General features: G+C 34.8%; 1 protein-coding gene across 4 annotated transcripts in view; it reads left to right on the forward strand.

Moving 5' to 3' along the window:
• LOC121383443 (far upstream element-binding protein 1-like) overlaps nt 1–21,557 on the forward strand; it is a 47,152-nt gene extending 25,595 nt beyond the window's left edge. For 2 of the 4 annotated variants that reach the window (XM_041513480.1, XM_041513483.1), the window contains 8 exons: nt 1,998–2,039; nt 2,934–3,135; nt 3,624–3,790; nt 6,704–6,843; nt 7,507–7,598; nt 8,095–8,304; nt 15,627–15,788; nt 17,905–21,557. In XM_041513480.1, coding sequence (XP_041369414.1) covers nt 1,998–2,039; nt 2,934–3,135; nt 3,624–3,790; nt 6,704–6,843; nt 7,507–7,598; nt 8,095–8,304; nt 15,627–15,766 — 993 coding nt within the window. In that variant the 3' untranslated portion in view covers nt 15,767–15,788; nt 17,905–21,557. The remainder of the gene's footprint in view (nt 1–1,997; nt 2,040–2,933; nt 3,136–3,623; nt 3,791–6,703; nt 6,844–7,506; nt 7,599–8,094; nt 8,305–15,626; nt 15,789–17,904) is intronic. The other 2 variants (XM_041513481.1, XM_041513484.1) reach the window with 2 other exon arrangements.
• The last annotated feature ends 1,373 nt before the right edge of the window (nt 21,558–22,930 follow it).

A 22,930-nucleotide genomic window follows, 5' to 3' on the forward strand; every position in this document is an offset into this window, starting at 1 on the left:
TATTTCAATGTCAAACTGCAATAAATTTTTAACAATAATTTCGACTTCTTAAACCTCTGTAATCTTAAATTAAGTTAATTTAATATTAAAGGGGAGAAGTCAACTATACTGAACAAAATAAGAAACTTCCGCTAACTTTGCTTGAACATAACTTGATGAAACCAAACCGGGGGGAATAATTTTTATATATGCGTTTAAAAGAGTGTTCCATGATGCATCGTTTGGTGCAAAAATCATGGCCATAGGTTAACAGAAACTGGAAGAAATTTTGACCAAGTGTGGTAGGGGTTAAAAAAAAAAAAAAAACCACCCACTTAATAACGGGTATGACCACCTTTTGAATTGACCACTGCAGTGCATCGCAGGCGCATAGAATTGACTAAAGTGTTGATTTCTGCCTGTGGAATATTGTTCCATTCCTGAATGAGTGCTTGACGAAGTTCGTTGATGTTGGCGGGTGGGTTGGGACGACGCCTCAATCGTCTGTCCAGACTATCCCAGACATGCTCGATGGGGTTGAGATCAGGAATTTTAACGGGCCAGTCATCAATGAAATCAGTGTTATTTGTCAGTGTCTCCAGCTGTATGAGAGGTGGCATTATCATGCTGAAAAATCGAGACGTTGGCGTTGTTATGGAACAGGAATGACGTGATGAGCGAGAATGTCATCGCGGTAACGTCAAGCATTTGTGGTAAACGATAACCATGGGCAATGGATGCCCAGACCATGACAGAACCCCCAACAGTCAGCATAGTGTTCATTTCTCCTACGATAGACGCGCACCCTGACATCACCACGTTGTAAAAAAAAATCTGGATTCATCCGGGAAAAAAAACGGTATTCCAGCTTCGCCGTATTCAAGGAGTGTACACGTGCCCAATTAAGATGATTTAGACATGGCAAGTCGTTGGTGCTTCCTGTCGTTCGAAATCTTACGCGAAGATTTCGTATCGCTCGACTAGAACTCCCAACATGCCTTGCAACGTCTTCTGTCGACATGCCAGCATCAAGCATGCCAATCGCCCGTTCGCGTAAATTATTGGGTATTCTTGGCATACTAAAAATGCTAGAATGTAAAAAAAACCCATTAATTTGTTTACAAATTTTGAAGCGTTTTCGTTCACTTGACAACAATGTCAGTAAGACAAATAAAACAAATTGACCGAATACTACACGGGACATGTCGAACCATGCATGCACGTGCAAATTGAATTTCACATTGTCGACGATTAACAGTGCAAAAATAATCGAAAAAATTCATGAATCCTGATAATACAGCTGAAAGCTAATACTACCTATATAATTTCATTACACAATGAATTCTTTAACACAACTAATACTATATGTACAAATCGGAAGTTTCTTTTTTTGTTCAGTATATGAGCCTTATGTTGGGAAGATGCATACCAAGACACTGAACACATATTGACAGTTTAAAAAGTGAAATTTTTTAGAATGGGATTTTTTAAAACTCTGATTATTCGTGATAACGGAGGGCAGCCATTTTGTTTCTTTTTTGTGGCATCCAGTACTCTAGCTTGGCAGGAAATTATGTCGGCTCCTGTATGCATAGTGTAAACAAACGCAGTGATTTATGGCAAGGTGCTTCGCTTTGATAAGCCCGACTTGTAAAATATAAATGTACAAATAATATAACAAACTATTTAACTAAACCTATTTCAATGTGCATTAACAGAACGAAATGGGATTATTAATAGAACTTTTCTCTCGGAAGCAAATCTAAAGAAAAATTGCATAGTATAAGGCCTATAGGTACTTCAAGCAAATATTACCACCCACAATAACCCAAGTGATAATTTTATTTTATTTGGTACTACATAATTGTTCTGTTCTGTGATTTTTATATGGGACAGTTTACTTGATCAATAGTATTATATAATTATTTACATTATAATAAACCCTGGCAGTTGATAATGTCCATTACCATTTTAGGGGTGACAGGTTATTTATAGGAGAACGTTTCAATTTTCTTTAGCAATATGGTGACACTGGTCCTGATCCACTACATGCTAATAACGTAAGTGCCTAAATTTTTTTCCATACCATTAAACAGACTATTATTAGGACATGTTATGACGCATCTGATTGGTAAAAAAAAATGCATCACAATATCATCATGTTAATAATACTGGTAGGCTCTACATATTCTTTTTGTGCTTAGTCTGGTAATCTGCCAAATATACACCTGCACCTAAACGAATAGACCAATGAAGTCGGTATCAATTCAATATGTAGGTTTCTCAAATACACAGGAGCTCATTGCATGGACAAAACAGGGTATATCGTTGATTTGTTTTATAGCCAGTTTATTTTTTGTTGGGGAAAATAATAATAAATTATTACTCACTTATTGGGATGGATATTATTACAGAACATTGCGATGCATGCCTTTTTCACCATTTCACAAAAATCAACAAACCACTACATTGTTTCTTTAGTTCTACGACTAATTCCTGATGTGATGCGTTAAGTGTTATGTAACCTGCTCACCAGATGACTCATTCAGTGGGATGGAGCAAAATGGCTGTGCCTGTTATATGTATTAGATGTCACATGTTTACCATTTTATTAATTAAATATACCAATATACTTGTTGATTTCAAGCAATAATGTGCATTAAATATTATTGAATATGCATACCAGTCCAAAAGCCTTGCTTAAGCATTCATTAATCCTTTTAATTTCTCCATTAATTTTCAATGAATAATTGTCTTGACATAACAACTGGTTTCCTGTAAAGTGTTGCAGTTACTTTTGCTTTCCGTGTATTTTGCAAACACCCCCTTCCCCCCACCCCCTACCCCACCCCAAAATTTTATTGTGCTTGTCCATGTTGTAATTTTCTATCAATATTTAAAGATTGATGAAAAATAATTCTATTGTTATTTGATGTTTTTCTCCTCTGTTTCAGTATGGTAATTCTCCGGGTGGAGGCCCTATGGGTCGTGGAGGTGGAGCGTTCGGCATGGGACGTGGGGGGAGAGGGCGTGGGCGAGGTGGTTTTGGTCCTGGAGGCCCAGGAGGTCGAGGTAGAGGGTCTGGAGATCCAAACTTTCAAGATTTCACAACATACGTTGTTCCTGCAGATAAATGTGGGCTTGTCATTGGAAAGGGTAAGCTGTTAGTACTGGTTTAACTATGGTAACATAGAATATGCAGTTTAACTATAGTCCAGTCCAACCAGAGGGGACTATAGGATTCACCTTCGTCTGTCTGTCCCACGTATGCCTCAAGATATTGGCTAAAATTGTGTGTATAGCTTTATAATGTACTGTTACAGAACAAGGTTTGACTTTCGTTGGAATTTTTCACACTTATACTTAGGAGATACAGAATTTGTTTTACATACTTTTTTTTCGTATGGCCTCAAGATGTTGAGCTGAAATTGTGTACAGCTTTGAGATGAATATCTTGTGTAGTCAATTGTCAGCGACACTGAAGAAGTTATGATAAACAAAACATTTAATTTTGCAGAATTCGTTTTATGTGCCTTGCCATAGTATTTATGTGTACTATGTATGCTTTCCTAGACAGCGTGTGAGGATTTTGATGGATGATAATGTTTGACATTTTGTTTTTATTTTTATATAACCTTTTTCAGGAGGTGAAACGATAAGAGAAATCAACCGAATATCAGGTGGTCATGTAGAGTTGGACAGGAATCCACCACCAAGTCCAGGGGAAAAGGTGTTCAACATTCGAGGCAATCCTGATCAGATTCAGCATGCGATTCAGATGATCTGTGAGAAGGCAGGCCTACCTGTTGAAGTAAGCTGCAACATTAGATGGTAGTTAAAGCCAATTCAATCGTGGAAAAGTAAACTTCATGTAGGAAATAGAAACTTGTCGGCTTTTTTTATTTAAATTAGTATAAAAATGTAAAACTAGTTCCTTATTGATGTTGCCCATTCATTTAATCACAATGTTAGTACCAATATGTATTTTAGAATTGATGTGCCTACTAGTTGGAAGTAAATTGCAACATTAGATGGTAGATGTAACCAACTTAATTTTGTAATCTTGGAAAAGCAAAATTAATGTAGGGCAGAGTGGTTTTTAACCTTTAGACTACTGGATTAATTTTTAACAAAAACCACGTTGAGTGGGTACAAGTTTATAATTTTTACTCACATATATTCACTTAAATGTTTGATAAATACATGAAATAAAGTTCATATATGAATTGGTAAGTATTATTTTCGTGTCTTTTTTTTGTATTTTTTATTATTTTAGATCGGCTAATGGTGATTAAAATTAGGCAAAAAATCGAAAAAGTTGCGTTTACTTACGGGCATTTGTGGCCAGCTGTCCAGTATTTATGTCCATTATTCCCGATAACAGTGGTTTTCTGACCAGAATGTTTTTAAAAACCCGAACTACGATTCATATTGCAATATTAGGTAATTTTCGTTGTTGGTAAAACGATCAAATTTATTATCAAATTAGCTGTTACAATCAGCTATCGATCCCTGAAAATTACCGCGACGTGCCGCCATTGTTGTCAAGCGAAAATACTTGCCGAAAACCACTTTTTGAACTCAAAATTTCAAGGTATTTTCAATTGAAAAAATCAAAACAAAAACCACCATTTTGAAAAAAAATCTTTTTTCTTTAATTATATTTCCGTTTCCGGTGAGTGTCGTGTGCAAAACGGCGGGAAATATGAATTGGGGAATGCACTGTATACAGTGTACAGTATATCGACTGACGTGACGTCGGGCGAGATATCTCGCCTGCAGTAGTCAGAAGGTTAGTCAGAAGGTTAAGTTCGGTCTAGTGAGAAAGGCAAAACCACTAGCGGGCTAGTGGTTTTCCCCCTCCTCTCGTCATCGCGGGGTTTCTTTTCTTCTTTCTTTCTTTTCCTCTCGGCTGAAATTTCGTTTAATAAATTTGATTGTGACATTTGTCATCGAATAATATCAAGAACGCAATCAGTATATAATAATAATCCACTTGAGCTAGGTCTGCAAACTGCAGTAACATGCTATCTCTACATCGTCAGTTACAGCATGCATTGTTTACCTTTCCCTTTCAAGTTTCTGGCACAGGAAATAGTCTAATGACATGGGTGTTTTTATTGGTTAGACACGTCACGTGGTAGTTAATCTCGCACATATGTTTTAGGCTAAGAACTTGGAAATCACCAATCGCAACGACAGGTTAATCTCAATCAAGTAAACCCCAGCCATGCTTTGAATTTCAGTGTTTGTTTTATTTACCTATTGTTTTCTAATTTAACACTTCGCTAACATGTGGTTATCGGCAATCAGGAAAACAATTTACTTTAATGGCTTATTACGTGTAGCGGTTTGGATAATACGTCACAGCTGCAGATAAAAGATAATACCTTTTTTCAATCTAATTAAAACTAGCTCCACTATTACATGTGGATCTAACACCAGCCAGTTGGAACTCATGTCCACCAATCAAAACCTTACTTGCAGAATCCTGCCAGTGATTTAAAAATAATTTGAAAACATTCCGAATTATCCTGAGGGTATACAATATGTTTCATGTGAATTACGAATGCCTTATTTAGACCAGTAGAACTAATTTTAATCGGATTGCTAACAACACTGCATAGTCCCCAATGTCCAGGTAACAGTTCGTCTGTAAATAATAATTTAAATATTGACCAATCACACTTCGCCTTTTATAACGTTATTTGGGAGCATACAAATTCAAAAAATATCGGGCGAGTCTATTTTAGTGGCCACAGTACAGAGAACCATACCAGTACGTACAGGGTGGGTTATCAGTCTTCAATTTTACACTAAAAATTATTTATTTATTTATAAATTAAAACATGTTTTACAACATTCGTAATTCACACGAAACATGACACATGTCGTATACCCTCAGGATAATTCGAAATGTTTTCAAATTATTTTTAAATCACTGGCAGGATTCTGCAAGTAAGGTTTTGATTGGTGGACATGAGCTCCAACTGGCTGGTGTTAGATCCACATGTAATAGTGGAGCTAGTTTTAATTAGATTGTACCCTTTTTGTTCATCAATTAACAACGGATTAGATGTCGCCGTTATATTCTTTTGATATCGGTCTGATAAGGAATAATGCCCTGTATTTGGCATCACCGTTCTTGGCGACATAAATAGTAGGCCCTAAATATATAACCAACTACCAAATACACTGAACCATCTATTACCGTGTGTCACACAATTTAAATTTTATAGAAAACCAAGAGTTTGCAGTTCACACTTGACACATTGAAAGTTAGGCACAACATGGATTTGGGCTAGTTCTACTCGTAAATGTGTAATGTTATGTATAAAAATCCAGTTATAATTGATCAGGAATTTGGGCTAGTGCTTTATCTTGGTGGGCTAGTGGTTTTCACAAGCCCACTAGCCCTGTGGCTAGTGACTTTTCAAAATATTTGTCATACTCTGTGTAGGGAATGGAAACTTGTTGGGCTTATCATTTAAATTAGTATAAAAATTAAAACCAGTTCCTTATTGATGTTGCCCATTCATTTAATCATGTTAGTCCCTACATATATTTTAGAACTAGTAGTATTGTGAGGCAGTTGCTTCATAATTTAAAAAATTATGCTTGAGGTCTGAATTTTAATTTATATGCTATAAATAAATAAAATAACCTAAATAATGATTACTATTATTTTACTGAACAGTTAATAATTATTTTTATTTTTTATTAGGGTCCTGGTCCTGGAGGTCCCGGCGGTCCAATGGGACCACCTGGAGGTCCCGGTCCTCAGGGTCCTGGTCCCCAAGGTCCCCCTGGTCCTGGACCAAATGGTCCTGGCTTTGAACAGTTCGGTGGATACGGACAGCCTGGGTAAGTACTATAATGAAGGCTGTAAACTGTTTTTAACTCGCCTTGTTTCAGATTGTCAAAAGGCAGGATGTAACTCTGTGATCGGTCTAGGACTTTTTCTCACTCTAGCCATTGCACCACAAATGATGTATCAAAGGCCGTGGTATATATCCTGTGTGGGATTGTGCATATAAATGATTCCTTGCTACTAATGGAAAAATGTAACCGTTTCCTCTGTCAAAATGACCAAATGTTTGACATCCGATAACTGATTAATAAATCAATGTGCTCTAGTGGTGGTGTTAAACAAAATACAATTAACTTTTTAACTTGCAGAATATCAAAATAAAAAATGTATCGGTTAAAAAAAAATAAAAAAAATTGTTGTGTACTTTGGCAAATGTTTCATTACCCACGAGCATATATTACTGCACTTGTTGAAAAATGCAAATTCTTATGTAAATTAGACGACGAATTCATTTCAGGTGAATTTTTACCCATTGCCAAAAGAGTGAATACAAATTGTGTTGAATTATAACTGCAGCTAGAAAAATATTTCAGTTACTTTATTAGAGATTATCTGATCTTTATATATATATATATATAAATAAATAGACACACACACACACACGTACATGTACATGTACATGTACACATACACGTTTGTTGGTGGCTGTCTTTCAGGCAAGGACCAGCTCCTGGTTATGGTGGTCAGGGTTGGAATGCATATGGAAACCAGTATCAAGCACCTCAGCAGAATGAAGGTGAGAACACGCGTACGTACAAGTTCACCTTTCATTTCTTTTAATGTTATAATTTTCACAAGACAGAAGATGGCTGTATATTTGATAATCTGTAAGTAAAAGTGAAAAATGAGATGTTGTTTACCAGACACGTTCTCCTGTTGTTGGAAATACTTATATAATAATAAAAAAGAAAAATGGGCTTTTCATTAAATTGGAGTTTTAATGTTTGGAGTATTGGATGAGTTGGCATTCAAAGATCCTTTCAAGTGATTTGTTTGGTTTTTGTAGCAACTTGTCCTTTTACATAAATATGAATAGGATTCTGGATGTTTTGGGATGGGTTTTTTTTTTTTTTTTTTTTTTTTTTTTTTTTTTTTTAAATTAAAAATAATTATTCATATTTTTGTTTTGATACTAAGACATAACAAAACCTCTAGAAAATAACATTAAATGTGGTGATTATTCCTTACTAGCATAGTCTATTATGGTCTACTAATTCTTTTTATATAAACATTATTTTTTGCAGCAAAGTCCCCTGACAATTCAAGTGCATGGCAAGCCTACTACGCCCAGTACTATGCACAGTATGGTCAGTATGGACAGTATGCACAGCAGCAACAGCAGCAGACTCCCGGACAGCCACAGCCACAGCAGCAACCCCAGCAACAACAGCCACAGCAACCGGCGGTTGCTCAGTCTCAGCAGTCTGCTTCATTCACCCCGCAACCAGCAGAGTGTGAGTTCAGAGAGTATTCTTCAATAACAGTAATTTAAAAGGGCAATCTAAAATTTACTGCCATTTTAACATGATTCAAACTAATAGATATTTTTAACAACTAAAAATAACAAATTAAATAAATTTTTCATTTGTTTAAAATGCAATTGTCTGTATATCCAATAAGTTTTTTATTTGTTATGTTTTGTAGTAGCTCAGATTTCATTATTTATGGCCACTATTCCCAATCACTGATCTGCTGGCCACAGTTAGTTTATTTTTGTGTGAGTTTGTGTGTTTAGTTTTTTTGGTGGGGGAGGTGTTGAGAAAACAAATTACACTTCCAAAGGTCCACCATTGTTGCAAAATATTCACTGAAGACCACTTTTTCAACTTGAATCCATGGTATTTCCCACAAGACCAAACGTAAATCGAGCATTTAATTTTTTTTAATGAAAACTTTCCAGTTGTATGTACTGTTATAATTTCCAACAAGCACTGCATGTAAAACTAGAATATGTGAATTGGTGAATGTACTGCATGCAGTGTACAATGTTGAATTTCTCAATATTGGGTGAGATATCTCACCTACAGTGTCCTTATTGAGTTATTGGATTACTTCCCCTTTGTTCCAATCAGTGTTGAAGGCCATGCTATGCCCTGTTTAGGCAGAATGTGTATGAAAGTTACTGTGTGGCAACAACTAGTGTGTGTATTAACAGAAATGATGTAATAACTTTATAAAATGTCAAGAGTATTCCTTTTCAAAGCACTGTATGAGAATCCGTGACTTTTTATTGGAGTTACGGAGGTAAATATGTGCAACATAATTTCTAACAAGGATTCGCTAACACCATTAAAGTATCTCTTGATATTTTGTGAATGGAGTTGATGGTAGACCTTGGAACAGATATAAAAGAAAATACTAACAGCATAACTAATGCAATAGAAATAGGGAAAAAATTAGCATCTGCATCCATATTCACAAAAGTCGGTATATGATACTTACTACATTTAACTATCATGCATTGACTTTAATATGGAGCCTGTGACTTGATTCAATAGTACGGAAACATTCTTGACATTTTTCTGTTAAAACATAGTTCGGTGATACTTTGTTCAAATAAAATACAGGGATGGGTGTAGCCCAGTGATAAAGTCAATTGGTGTATTTCTTTGGGGTTGTTTCCTGTTCCAACCAATGACTGGTATATCAAAGGATGTTATTTGTGCTGTCCGGTTTGGGAAAGTGCATATAAAATATCCTTTCTTAAAAGAAAAATTAAGTGGGTTTCCTTAAAAGAATAGGTGACATAATTATCAAATGTTTGATATCCAATAGCCAGTATTAAAAATCAATCTGCTCTAGTGGTGTCATTAAACACAACAAACTTGACTGGTATGGTATTTAATCATGTGTAAAACCACAAATGAAAATGGATTGAATGAGTTAATGAATTAAACATTTTCTTCAACAACTTCATTGTTAATGATTAATTTATTCAAATGGATTGATTTTTGCCCCTTTGATTTTTTTTTTTTTACACTTGACATTTTTGAAACTTCATGAAATACAAAATTACTCATTTACCACCTCTTTGAATAATATGCAATTATACCTTGTAGATGCCTTACTAATTAGTTATGAATCTAGCTGCTTAAAGATTAAAGGTAGCAAGCACAACATTAGAACCTATGACTTGTTCTTTAAGTCATGGGCGTCGAGTTGTGCAACATAATTTCTGACAAGGATTCGCTAACACCATTAAAGCATCACTTGGTGCTTCGTGAATGGAGTTGATGGTAGACCTTGGCACAGGTGATGTAAATAATGCCATTCTTGTAGCCTAGTGTGCAGTATTGTCCCTATGGGCTGGGAATTCCAAGTTTATTTGTTTGCATTCGATGCAGTGTTTTCCAGCAGGTTCATAATTACAAAACTTTGTTATAACCCATGTTGTATCTGGGGCAGTGGCACCTATCTAGTTGTTACATCTGGATAAAAATGTCGTCATCATTTCTTTTAGAAATTGAATCTAAAATATTTCTTATGTCAGTATTTAAAAAAAAAAAATCAATGTTAATATAATGTAATTACCTTTTTGCTACCTTGTACTCTTAGAATCATTTCATGAACTTTTTGATACCCAACCTTTTGTGTGTAAAATTTTAACATCATTTTCTTATGCAAATGTATTAATTAGTTATAAAATATGTACATATCACCAATCAATATGAAAGTGACTAATATTTTGTTGGCTATGTACACATCTCTAGTCAGTATGAGTAATGACTGAGATTTGTTGGCAAGAGTATCAGAACCTAATGGGAGCCTTCAGTGTTATGGTTGTGGTTTTCCCAGTCCCAAACACTGACCCATGACTGGTTTATCAGAAGCCATGATATGTGCTGTCCTGTCTGGAAAAGTGCATTTAAAAGATCCCATTGGAAAAATACAGCAGGTTTCCTTGAAGGCTACATGTCTGAACTACTAAGTGTTTGACATACATTCATTGATAATTAAGTTCATTAATTAATGGATGTGCCATCAAGGGTGTCATTATACAAAGCAAACTTTAAACTTTTAATTAGTGCTCTAGGTACTACTATAGAGTAGGTCATATAGAGTAACAAAGTTCAGAGTTGATAGTTGAAAGTTCAGTGTTTATAAAATAATTGTACCACCAAATATTTTGAGTCTAGAAAAAGCAAAATAGGAATTGATGGATTAGTAGCAACCTGTAGTAACTGAAGATGATGTAGTGACAAAGCACAACATTAGAACCTATGACTTGTTCTTTAAGTTATGGGCGTCGAGTTTTGCAACATAATTTCTGACAAGGATTCGCTAACACCATTAAAGCATCACTTGGTGCTTCGTGAATGGAGTTGATGGTAGACCTTGGCACAGGTGATGTAAATAATGCCATTCTTGTAGCCTAGTGTGCCGTATTGTCCCTATGGGCTGGGAATTCCAAGTTTATTTGTTTGCATTCGATGCAGTGTTTTCCAGCAGGTTCATAATTACAAAACTTTGTTATAACCCATGTTGTATCTGGGGCAGTGGCACCTATCTAGTTGTTACATCTGGATAAAAATGTCATCATTTCTTTTAGAAATTGAATCTAAAATATTTCTTATGTCAGTATTTAAAAAAAAAAAATCAATGTTAATATAATGTAATTACCTTTTTGCTACCTTGTACTCTTAGAATCATTTCATGAACTTTTTGATACCCAACCTTTTGTGTGTAAAATTTTAACATCATTTTCTTATGCAAATGTATTAATTAGTTATAAAATATGTACATATCACCAATCAATATGAAAGTGACTAATATTTTGTTGGCTATGTACACATCTCTAGTCAGTATGAGTAATGACTGAGATTTGTTGGCAAGAGTATCAGAACCTAATGGGAGCCTTCAGTGTTATGGTTGTGGTTTTCCCAGTCCCAAACACTGACCCATGACTGGTTTATCAGAAGCCATGATATGTGCTGTCCTGTCTGGAAAAGTGCATTTAAAAGATCCCATTGGAAAAATACAGCAGGTTTCCTTGAAGGCTACATGTCTGAACTACTAAGTGTTTGACATACATTCATTGATAATTAAGTTCATTAATTAATGGATGTGCCATCAAGGGTGTCATTATACAAAGCAAACTTTAAACTTTTAATTAGTGCTCTAGGTACTACTATAGAGTAGGTCATATAGAGTAACAAAGTTCAGAGTTGATAGTTGAAAGTTCAGTGTTTATAAAATAATTGTACCACCAAATATTTTGAGTCTAGAAAAAGCAAAATAGGAATTGATGGATTAGTAGCAACCTGTAGTAAATGAAGATGATGTAGTGACAAAGCACAACATTAGAACCTATGACTTGTTCTTTAAGTTATGGGCGTCGAGTTGTGCAACATAATTTCTGACAAGGATTCGCTAACACTATTAAAGCATCACTCGGTGCTTCGTGAATGGAGTTGATGGTAGACCTTGACACAGGTGATACAAATAATGCCATTCTTGTGGCCTGGTGTACCATGTTGAAATGTTCGGGTTTAGTGCAGTGAAGTATTGCCCTTAGTATAGAGGCACTAATTTTCTGTTTAATATCTTTCTCCTCACCACCTCCTTTCCTCCATCTCTCTCCTCTCTCTCTCTCTCTCTCTCTCTCTCTCTCTCTCTCTCTCTCTCTCTCTCTCTCTCTCTCTCTCTCTCTCTCTCTTCCCCCCCCCCCCCCTCCCCGTCCAATTCACTGTTATAAATTCCTTTTTTTATTCCATTTGCTTGCACACACACAAAACCTATGCAATAACTTTCAATAATACATGGAATAAGGGGATTCTCCATTCTGCATGTCTGCTTTTACATCAGTAGCCAAATGATAGAAATGATCAAATTCTTTCATATATTAATACAAACAATTTTAAACAATTTAATGATTCAACATAATGAAAGTAGAAGGTAATTTAATTAGAAGTAAAGAAAATTAGCTGAAGCGATCTATGTTTGCTAGTGCACTAGAAAAAAATCCAGAAACAGAAACCGATAACATAAACTACTTCAATTGTATTAATAATTTTCAACAAAGCTTGGTTTACAATATGCAAATATCGCATTCCATCACAAGCTTGTAAATACGGCAAATATTATGAATTGAAAGATTTATAATTAAACTCTTACCGGCTCGGTGAATTTGAGCTAAAAATTATAGGGTTTCAATGTTAAATTGATGGAATCCTATAAACAAAACGTGACTGGTAAAATTGAATACACTTTTTACAGGTAAATAATGTTTTTTGGGCAAAATCATAAATTATGTTTCAGATAGGTGTTTTCTGTGATTCCGTCCACAATTCCAAAATCATGGAAAATCTGTGCTACTACTACTTGTTGGGGTTCCTAGCTAAATTATGTGCATTTGATGCAATGTTTTTCAGCAGAGGTATAATTACGAAACTCTGATAACCTATGTTGTATCTAGGGCAGTGACACATATCTAGTTACATCTGGTCATATGTTGTATCTTCAGGTTTTCGAAATTATTTCTCTTGTTTCTTATGGCATAGTATTTTTTAATGTGTTCTAGGTATGTTGTTAAACATAGCAAACTTAACTAGTGCACTAGATACTACTATAGAGTAGGTCATAGAGAGTAACAAAGTTCAGAGTTGATAGCTGAAGTTGAGTAATTATAAACTAATTGTACCACCAAATATTTTGAACCTTACAAAAATAGGAATTTTAGCAAACTGCAGTAATTGAAGAAGATATAGTGAGTGACAAAGCACAACATTAGAACCTATGACTTGTTCCTTAAGTCATGGGCGTCGAGTTGTGCAACATAATTTCTGACAAGGATTCGCTAACACCATTAAAGCATCGCTTGGTGCTTCGTGAATGGAGTTGATGGTAGACCTTGGCACAATCATCACCTAAATTTATTTAAATGTTTCACTTCTTGTATCCATTGAGAATAATTTTTTCATATGGAATCAGACCGGCCTCGGTGGCGTCGTGGTAGGCCATCGGTCTATAGGCTGGTAGGTACTGGGTTCGGATCCCAGTTGAGGCATTTAATTTTTAATCCAGATACCGACTCCAAACCCTGAGTGCCACTGCCCAAACCACTTGCACTGACCAGTGATCCATAACTGGTTCAAAAAAGGCCATGGTTTGTTGCTATCCTGCCTGTGGTAAGCGCAAATAAAAATTCCCTTGCTGCTAATCGAAAAATGTAGTGGTGACAGCGGGTTTCCTCTCAAAATCTGTGTGGTCCTTAACCATATAAAATGTGTTGAGTGCGTCGTTAAATAAAACATTTCTTTCTTTGTTTTATATGGAATCAGGTGGTTATTGATTTTTTTTTTTTTTTTTTTTTTTTTTTTTTTTTTTTTTTTTTTTTTTTTTTTACAATCCCACTAGAATTGTAAAAATGATGTAATATAAATATTTTATGCTTCTAGCCCAAAATATGGGATTTGCAGGAATACAAAATCCTGTTAAAAAAATAATCGCAGCTTGATAATAAAAATGCATTTTAGTTTGTTACAGTGAAACTGAAAACCGATACAAATCTGACATTTATTATAATAAATATTTTGGATAAGTTTAAAAAATTATCTTCTATATGTAATATGCCTTTCAGATCCAGTGAAACTGGTCTCCCTTTAGTAGACACTTGTTATTCATTTGGATCAACCTTTTTGAAATTAAGTCGGTTGATATGTACATGGTATTATATTTTTATGAAATTAATTGCCTTCAAGTTAAATCAGTAGCTATGAATCGGATGATTACGCCAAGAAAGATGTCATTTTATTTATTTGTCTTAAATATTAACAAAATATGGCAGGTTCAGAAACAAACTTGCACCTCTACACAGGTACGGGGGGTAGTCAACACCATATATAGTTATCGAAAGTGAACTGACAGGTTGGCATTTAACTGTACAATCAAACCTTTATGAAATTGAGTTTTGGACCCATACGAACTCATTTAAAACATGTTTTTACTCAACATTTTCCTGTTTGAACACTAGATACATTGCTGGTACTATTGTAATTAATGAAGATGGCACAATTTACGATTATATGTCTACACAGCTATAGTGTTAAAGTAATTTATACATACTATAAATGTGAATATAAATGGCAATTGAAATGCACTTGTAACCAGTCAATCTCGACGTTTAGCTGTACTAACTGAAGTCTTCGCTTTCATTCAACTTTATACATAATCCCATTCATTACTATTTTTACACCTATCTTACGAAGCATGGCTGACCGGTGCTTCCCATCAGCCTAACATTTATAGTAATGTGATCTTTGATTGTAAATGAACTAATTATGCACTACATCTTTTGGTCTCTAGTCCCCTTTACCAGTAAATGATATAGGCTAAATATCTGATACGGAATTAAAGCCAACTGCTGCAACGACCAAAGTAAAGTGGGTTGTATGTGTATTTGTCTGTGTACTGCATATCGATTACTACTTACAGGTCATGTGCAATGACCTACCTTGACTGGTCAGCATTTTGGTCATTTGAGTTACATTGAAATGTTTGGTTAAAAATTTTGGTGTGGGTTTAAAATTTATAATACATTTTTGCATTTGTTTTAGCATTATATATTGTAGTTGCATGCCAATTTGTCTGTCCCTTTTGAAACAAACAAATCGCAGGAAACATTTATTCATGGAAATCTTATAGCTGGTGAAATACTACTGCAGAGGTGGTAAATTTTTTTTCAAAAAACTACTTACATTATAAAACTTATTAATAACCTCTGATCGGGTTTGAAAGAAAGTGTACAATAGTGTGACTATGTGTGTTTGTTTTGCAGCAATTAATCCCCAGACCGGTCAACCCGACTACTCTGCGGCATGGGCCGAGTACTACCGTCAGCAAGGCATGCACTACCAGGCTAACATGATCATGCAGCAGGCACAGCAGGCGGGTACACAGCAACCAGCACCTCAGTAGGATGGGCCACATTGCGCACCAGGTAAGACATGTACACAAATTAACCAAGTGACCCAGTTGGCCTATGTTTCATGGTTGTTTACAAATAGAATCTTGTGGTTGTGTTTACAAACCTTTGTTTCATGGTTGTGTTTACAAAAAGAATCTCACGGTTGTGTTTTGATAGAACATTACCACTCTGTTCAAGCCTGGGCTGCACGTATTGGAAATTTGCTTTACCTGTTGATAGGTTACATAAATTATTTTTGAGGTAATCCCTTTTCATTTCAAAATAATATGAAAACACCACCTAATTAATGTAAAATTAAATTAACAAAATAAAATCATTTTATTTTTTATAATTTAATGAATAAAATTATTAATTAAGAAACTTGCATGCGAACAAAATGATAGTTTGTGTAATGTGTGCAGCCTTCAAATTTTTTAAAAACAATTTTAATCACTGATTTCTGTTGAATTCTGCAGTGCAATGTATTATTATAGGTGTAAAATGAGAACTTCAGGGTTGGTTTTGTTACTTTTAACATCTTATCTGCTTGTTTGTGATATTGGACAGTATTTTAAAAACTTATTTCACTGGATGTCTGTTCACATGATTTTTATATAGGTAACCAAAGGTTTGCTTATGTGAATGGTATTCAGGTGAGTTACATAACCGTAAGGCATTGTATTGTGGTTCTGTACTTTACTGACAAATTAGATATATTTAAAAAGAAATTGATTTTGCATTACAGTAGTATGTAGTATTTTTCTATCCGTACACCGATGTGCTGTCCATAAAGTTTTTGAATTATCAGCGTAAAACATTTTTAAATACAGGGATTTTTAAAACTCATCTTTAGAATGTCATTGTTCACACTTGAATTTAAAATTACATAACTGACTTTGTAAACGGAATAACGGTTTCTGTAAACTATTGTGCTATGCATTCCCAAAGTCAAAATTAACGAGGGAATATTGTTTTCTGACTTGTGAAGGTACGGTAGATAACTGATTTGAATGTTTATTTAAAAAAAAAAAATTAAAGGGTGCTTAGTTTGTTGTCATGAGTTATAAATGTGACGCTGGACTATTTGTATCATTTCCAGCCGTCTTTTTGTATTTTTATTAAAAGACCATAGTGGTAAAACACTTGCTTGATATGCAGTTAGTCTGGGAACGATCCTTGTCGGTGAACCCATTGGGCTTTTTTCTAGTTCTAGCCATAGCATCACAACTTGCATATTAAAAGCAGTGGTATGTGCTAGCCTGTCCATGGGAACAACATGTAAAAGTGTAGCAAGTTCCTTATGTTGGGATTATCAAATGTTTAACATCCAGTAGTATGTGATTAATAAATCATTGTGTTTTAGTGATGTCATTGATCAAAACAAACTTTAACTTTGTTTTTGATCAAACCGGCCTCGGTGGCGTCGTGGTTAGGCATCGGTCTACAGGCTGGTAGGTACTGGGTTTGGATCCCAGTCGAGGCATGGGATTTTTAATCCAGATACCGACTCCAAACCCTGAGTCAGTGCTCTGCAAGGCTCAATGGGTAGGTGTAAACCACTTGCACCGTCCAGTGATCCATAACTGGTTCAACAAAGGCAATGGTTTGTGCTATCCTGCCTGTGGGAAGCGCAAATAAAAGATCCCTTGTTGCCTGTCGTAAAAGAATAGCCTATGTGGCGACAGCGGGTTTCCTCTAAAAAAAAACAAGTGTCAGAATGACCATATGTTTGACGTCCAATAGCTGATAAGATAAAAAAAAATCAATGTGCTCTAGTGGCGTCTTTAAATAAAAACAAACTTTACTTTACTTTGTTTTTGATGAAATATGGTGAATGGATGTGGTGTGAAATCAAGTGTTAATTGTATGCATGTAACAGTAACTGCACATTCATTACTACAGTGGCATAATACTTGATAATTGATGAGTCCCTTTGATTGTCATTCTTGACTTTGTGGTTTTAATGATTAAAACGGCTGTTCTGATTTTAAGAAACAGACACTGAGTTAGTGACACCATTGAAAGCACAACCCACCAGACACCTGGCTGTCCTCTGTGCTCCACGTGGAAATAAATTGTAAGTAATTACACCTAAAATGTAATGTGTTTGGTTCATGAAACATGCTCTTGTCTTTTTATTTTTGTACAGGCTTGACGAAATATTGTCTGAGGGATGCTATTGATGCCGGATACTTTGTCCTGTCGAATTGTATCTTCGTGTATAAATAGGTGTATCAGGCCAAGGGTTTTTCTTCGTAATTATTGGTCGTGTTTGTTTATTAGCTTACTTTGTGTAATATGCATATCTTAACATCCATCATTGCTTGTTTCAGTATATTTAGGTTTTAAATAATTGGTGTAAACATGTGCTCAGCTTCACTATATTTTTTTTTTATTAAATTTTGTTTTTGAACAGTTATTTTGAGGTTTTCATTATATATCCAGTATGTTGTAATTTTGTATTTATCATGTTTTGGTAATTAAAAATATTCACCCTTTGTATTATAGCCATTTTTCATTTTAACATTTTTAAAGATTTTTTTTTTTTTTTTTTTTTGCCCCTCTTTCCCCCAGTTTAATACATTTAGTTGGTACAATTCATGTTGAGATCCTGTAGTTAATACTTTTCATTGACCAAGCTGGGCTACATTTTTGTTTATAGTTGTGTAACATTCCACACGATTTCACTTTTGCCATATGTGCTCTGTGTTTAGCAATTATACCTATGAAATAGTGATAACATTTTTTTTCTTTGAATTTAACCAGGTTTCAGAAATATTACATGTTAGGATACTAATTTGAACTTAATTGTGGCTGATGGTTTTCAGAATGTGTGTGTATACGTCTTAAAAATATATTTGTGTTTAATTTGACAAAGAACAATGTCTCATAACCTTTTTTATTGCATTAATACAAGTATTATTTTATGCTGTTGTGGCCTGTTTTAACCATGTATATAGGTGCTTTTGATGAATATTTCACAATAGATTTATGCCTCAAGTATTGTTCGTATGGATTGATAAATGTTTTATACATGTATTGATGAAGTTGTTTATTTCCCCCCACCAAACTATTGAATGTACTGGTATTATTCTGTTAGATGTTAACTTGTCTCTTCCTAAGAATGGACAATAAAGGTAAGAATTGTTTATAAGTACTGTTTAAGACTACTGTATGGACTGCTGTTATTCAAATGTTTAAAAACTGCCATTTCTATTGATATTGCAACATAAAAACAAATTTCCTTACCAGGTGATAGATAGGTTAGGTAAATATTTGATGTATATGCTACAGATGTTATTCCAAACTTCTTTTTTTAAGTTGATTTTATGTAATGCCTTTGATTTTTTGGTGCTCCTATGTTTCAATGTCTTATTTGATGACTTGATATTGCAGTTTGTTTCTTAATGGCAATACTCCTTAAAGGCTGTTTCAGAATGGCTTTGTCATCGAAGACCACACGTTTGGGCTTTGGCTGTTTTCAGTCAGTAATCACAGATTGAGGTTTTAGTTGTTTTCAGGGTGGTCATCCCAGCATCAGACTAGACCCTCTGCCGATATATGCCATTTCATGTTCGCTAATAAATTTTCCATTGAACTGTGATTAATACCAATTATATACTGCATACATATTGCCCATGTTTTCCATTTGATGCCGTATTATGAAAATATTGACATTTGAGATATATTAGAATCTTGATAATTTAATGAATGTTTATTTTTCTTGATCTCTCATGACTGAACTTGTAGAATTGCTTTCAAATTTGATATATTTTTTATTTGCATAGGCATTTTTTTTAGATTTGTTTCTTTTAGAATGACCCCAATGTTTTATAAATATAATATTGTCAAATGCCATATAAAATGCTGACTTCTGTTGCATGCCATGTTAGTTCATTTTGAATAAATTTTAAAATTCTATGTAAAACCTGCATATTTGTTAAAATTCTTAATATGCCGTCCACTTTTGCAAATTCATTATTAGAAATCTTTATATCATAATGAATGTTTTACTTGACATTTTGAAATTGGTGCATCTTTTATATGAAGACGAAATCTCTACATAAAATGATCATTGTGCATGTGTGTTTCTACAGATTTTACATGTATTTGTCAAAGCGATTTGCTAAATTATTCAGACCTGCAAGTTGGCGAGTCCAGGCAGAATGGTGTTGGTGCCTTCCTTGTTGCAAGGCTAAACCCCAACAGGAGCACAATTCTGGAATGGAATCCTAAATGTAGGGTAAATAATAATAACCAGATAGTCTTAATCATTCCATTAATTTTACCAGTTGCCATCTTGCTCAACATAAACACTTAAATTATGCTATGTTTTAAACTCACTTGCCCTCATTAAAATTGAAATAGATTATGACCATGTTTTTTTCTCTCTGAAATTGATAATGCGTATATATGTATGTGTATCTTATGTGCATATATGGTATTGCCTTGAACATGTACTATATATTTATATAATAAATGGCAACTCTTCAATGTTTTACATATAAAGTTGCCAGGGAAAACTTAATTTTTTAGTTATGCATATTCACATTAGTTTTTGAAAAAAATGCTGAATAATTTTATTGCAAAATGTTGATGTTTACTTTTTTCCTTTTATTGCATAAATGTTCTGTTTTAATGTAATTGCTTGATACACAAAACATTTGAACAACTTGAAAATGCATTGTTTTTGTTATCATGTTGTTAAATTATTATATGAATTTCGTTTTTTGAATCGTGCAAGTTCAGTCAGGATCAAAAGTATTACATCTCAGTATTCTCTTAGAATATGCATTTTATTGTAGAAAATATGAAAATAAGATGTAAATATTGAAGAAAAACAAATTGAATGTTGCATTGAAATATGTTTATATCATTGCCCTGTACTGTTCTACTAATAGCAACATGAATATGGAAGTAGAGGGTGCCCTATGGGTGGTTTCTCTCAAGTGTTTAAACTCTGTTTTATTTTAACCTTTATTTTAATCCATAATATGTGATTTATATTCCATGATGTATGTTGAATGGCAGCTTTAGATATATTTCAAGTTACTGGTATCATTGAGGGAGACATGGTTTTCGTGTACATATTCTTGGAAATAAACTGCAATGTGTTTTATTGGATCAATATCAACAAGTTTGTGCCAAACTTTACATGTCATGATAATCGTGTTAACTATCTGAAGATGGTTTTCTGTTCGGTCTAGTCGAATCCAGTTTGGACAGGTACTTATCTTCAAGGAGCTTTGCAATTAGTGGAGAAAGATTTTTCTTTCTTGTTCCATGTGGGATTAATCATTTTGCCTGACAACAATTATGAATTATCGGGGCAGTTGCTCTTATGTCAGACTTGTTCTGTACAGGTTATTGTGAAAGAAACAAACAAATTGGCTTGCCAAGAAATAAGACTTAGTGTATAGTTCTACTCAATTGATGAATTATTATTATTACCATTTTATGACCATGTACTTCGCATCTTTCTTCTTTTTTTTCCTCTTTTTTTTTTTTCTCTTCAATATTTGATTCGCTGTTCTCATAAATATATAAAAATTAATACAGTGCTTGAAATGTCAGATACATATTTTTTTTAGAAGTTTTTTGTCATGTGTATTTGATGCTCATGTTGATGAATGTAGATGGCATCCTATGAACAATTTCATTTGAGGCATTGATCGTTTTGAGTTATTCACTTTTAGTGCTTGTTTCAATATTTCATCCCAGAATTTTGTACAGTGATTTGGTTTGCTTGTTCTTCCATACTACTGTAATCTTTGTGACACTGAATAAAACAAAAAATAAAAACATCCGACTTGTTTTAAAAATTGTATAATCAGACTCATCGTCTAATTAGATTTGGGTTTGGCAACGCCAAATACTAGCGGGTGCCCTTACCCAAGATATGCATTTTGTAACCCTCGGGGAGAAGGGGGAAAAATTACCTGGGGAAAAATAAATGTACACATCACAGCAGGGACGGGATCACGTTCTACTAGGATAAACCGGCTCAGATTACTATCCTTACACCCCTTGCCGAATTTTATGTGGTACATGTATATCCACAACACGGTATAATTAAGGCTGTGTGTAACCGTAAATAAAATGTGTTGAGTGCGTCGTTAAATAAAACATTTCCTTCGCCTTCGGGAGGGGTGTGTGCACCCCTTACATACACACCTAAGCTGGTTACGTAGCAAACCGATTGTTACTTTGGCTCTCCTCGCCCACCTGTCCATCATTTACACTTGTGCATGTTGATTTAATTACGTCACAACACTATATGAACTTGAACAACAAGCCTGTGCTTGGTTAACCTGGAAAGCATATCTGTAACGTCATTATGAGGACATCGTGACCCCCGATGGTGATGTAACAAATCAAATGCAGCTCCATAACATGTTGATAGTGTACGCGTTAGCTTTAGGCCCAGTACATAATTTAGTTTTACGGTCATAGCAATGGGCAAGTTTGAGTGAATTTCATTTAGACTGGATGTATAATTGTTTGGGTTTTTTTTATCTATAAGCGTATGGGGGGGGGGGGGGGGCTGTTTAACGATACCACTAGAGCACATTAATTTGTTAATCATCTGCTATTGGATGTCAAGCATTTTGTAATTTTGACGTATTGTCTTTGAGAGGAAACCCGCTATATTTTTCCATTAAGTAGCAAGAGATCTTTTATATGTACCATCCCACAGGCAGGATAGTACATACCACGTCCTTTCATAAACCAGTCGTGCACTGGCTAGAACGAGAAATAACTCGTGTCCACCGACGGAGATCGATCCTAAATCGACCGTGCATCAGGCGAGCGCTTTTCCACCGAGTTAATTTCACACCCTCCGTAAGCGTAGGATTTAGCGGGGCACATTTCCTCTCCCCGAAACGATCTCGTTCAAGAACACCAGTCAGCATAGCGTTCATTTCTCCTACGGTAGACGCGCACCCTGCCATCACCATGTTGTAAAGAAAATCTGGATTCATCCGAAAAAAGAACGGTATTCCAGCGTCGCCGTATCCAACGAGTGTGTACAAGTGCCCAATTAAGACGATTTAGACGATGACGTTGCGTTAAAACGCATCCGACGTAAGAACGTCGTGCATGTAAACCATTCTCCCGCAGACGATTACGAACAGTTTGCCCACTGATTCGGTTATTATGAAGCCCAGGTGTGT

The sequence above is a fragment of the Gigantopelta aegis genome, chromosome 10, assembly GCF_016097555.1.
Source record: "Gigantopelta aegis isolate Gae_Host chromosome 10, Gae_host_genome, whole genome shotgun sequence".
NCBI lineage: Eukaryota > Metazoa > Mollusca > Gastropoda > Neomphalida > Peltospiridae > Gigantopelta > Gigantopelta aegis.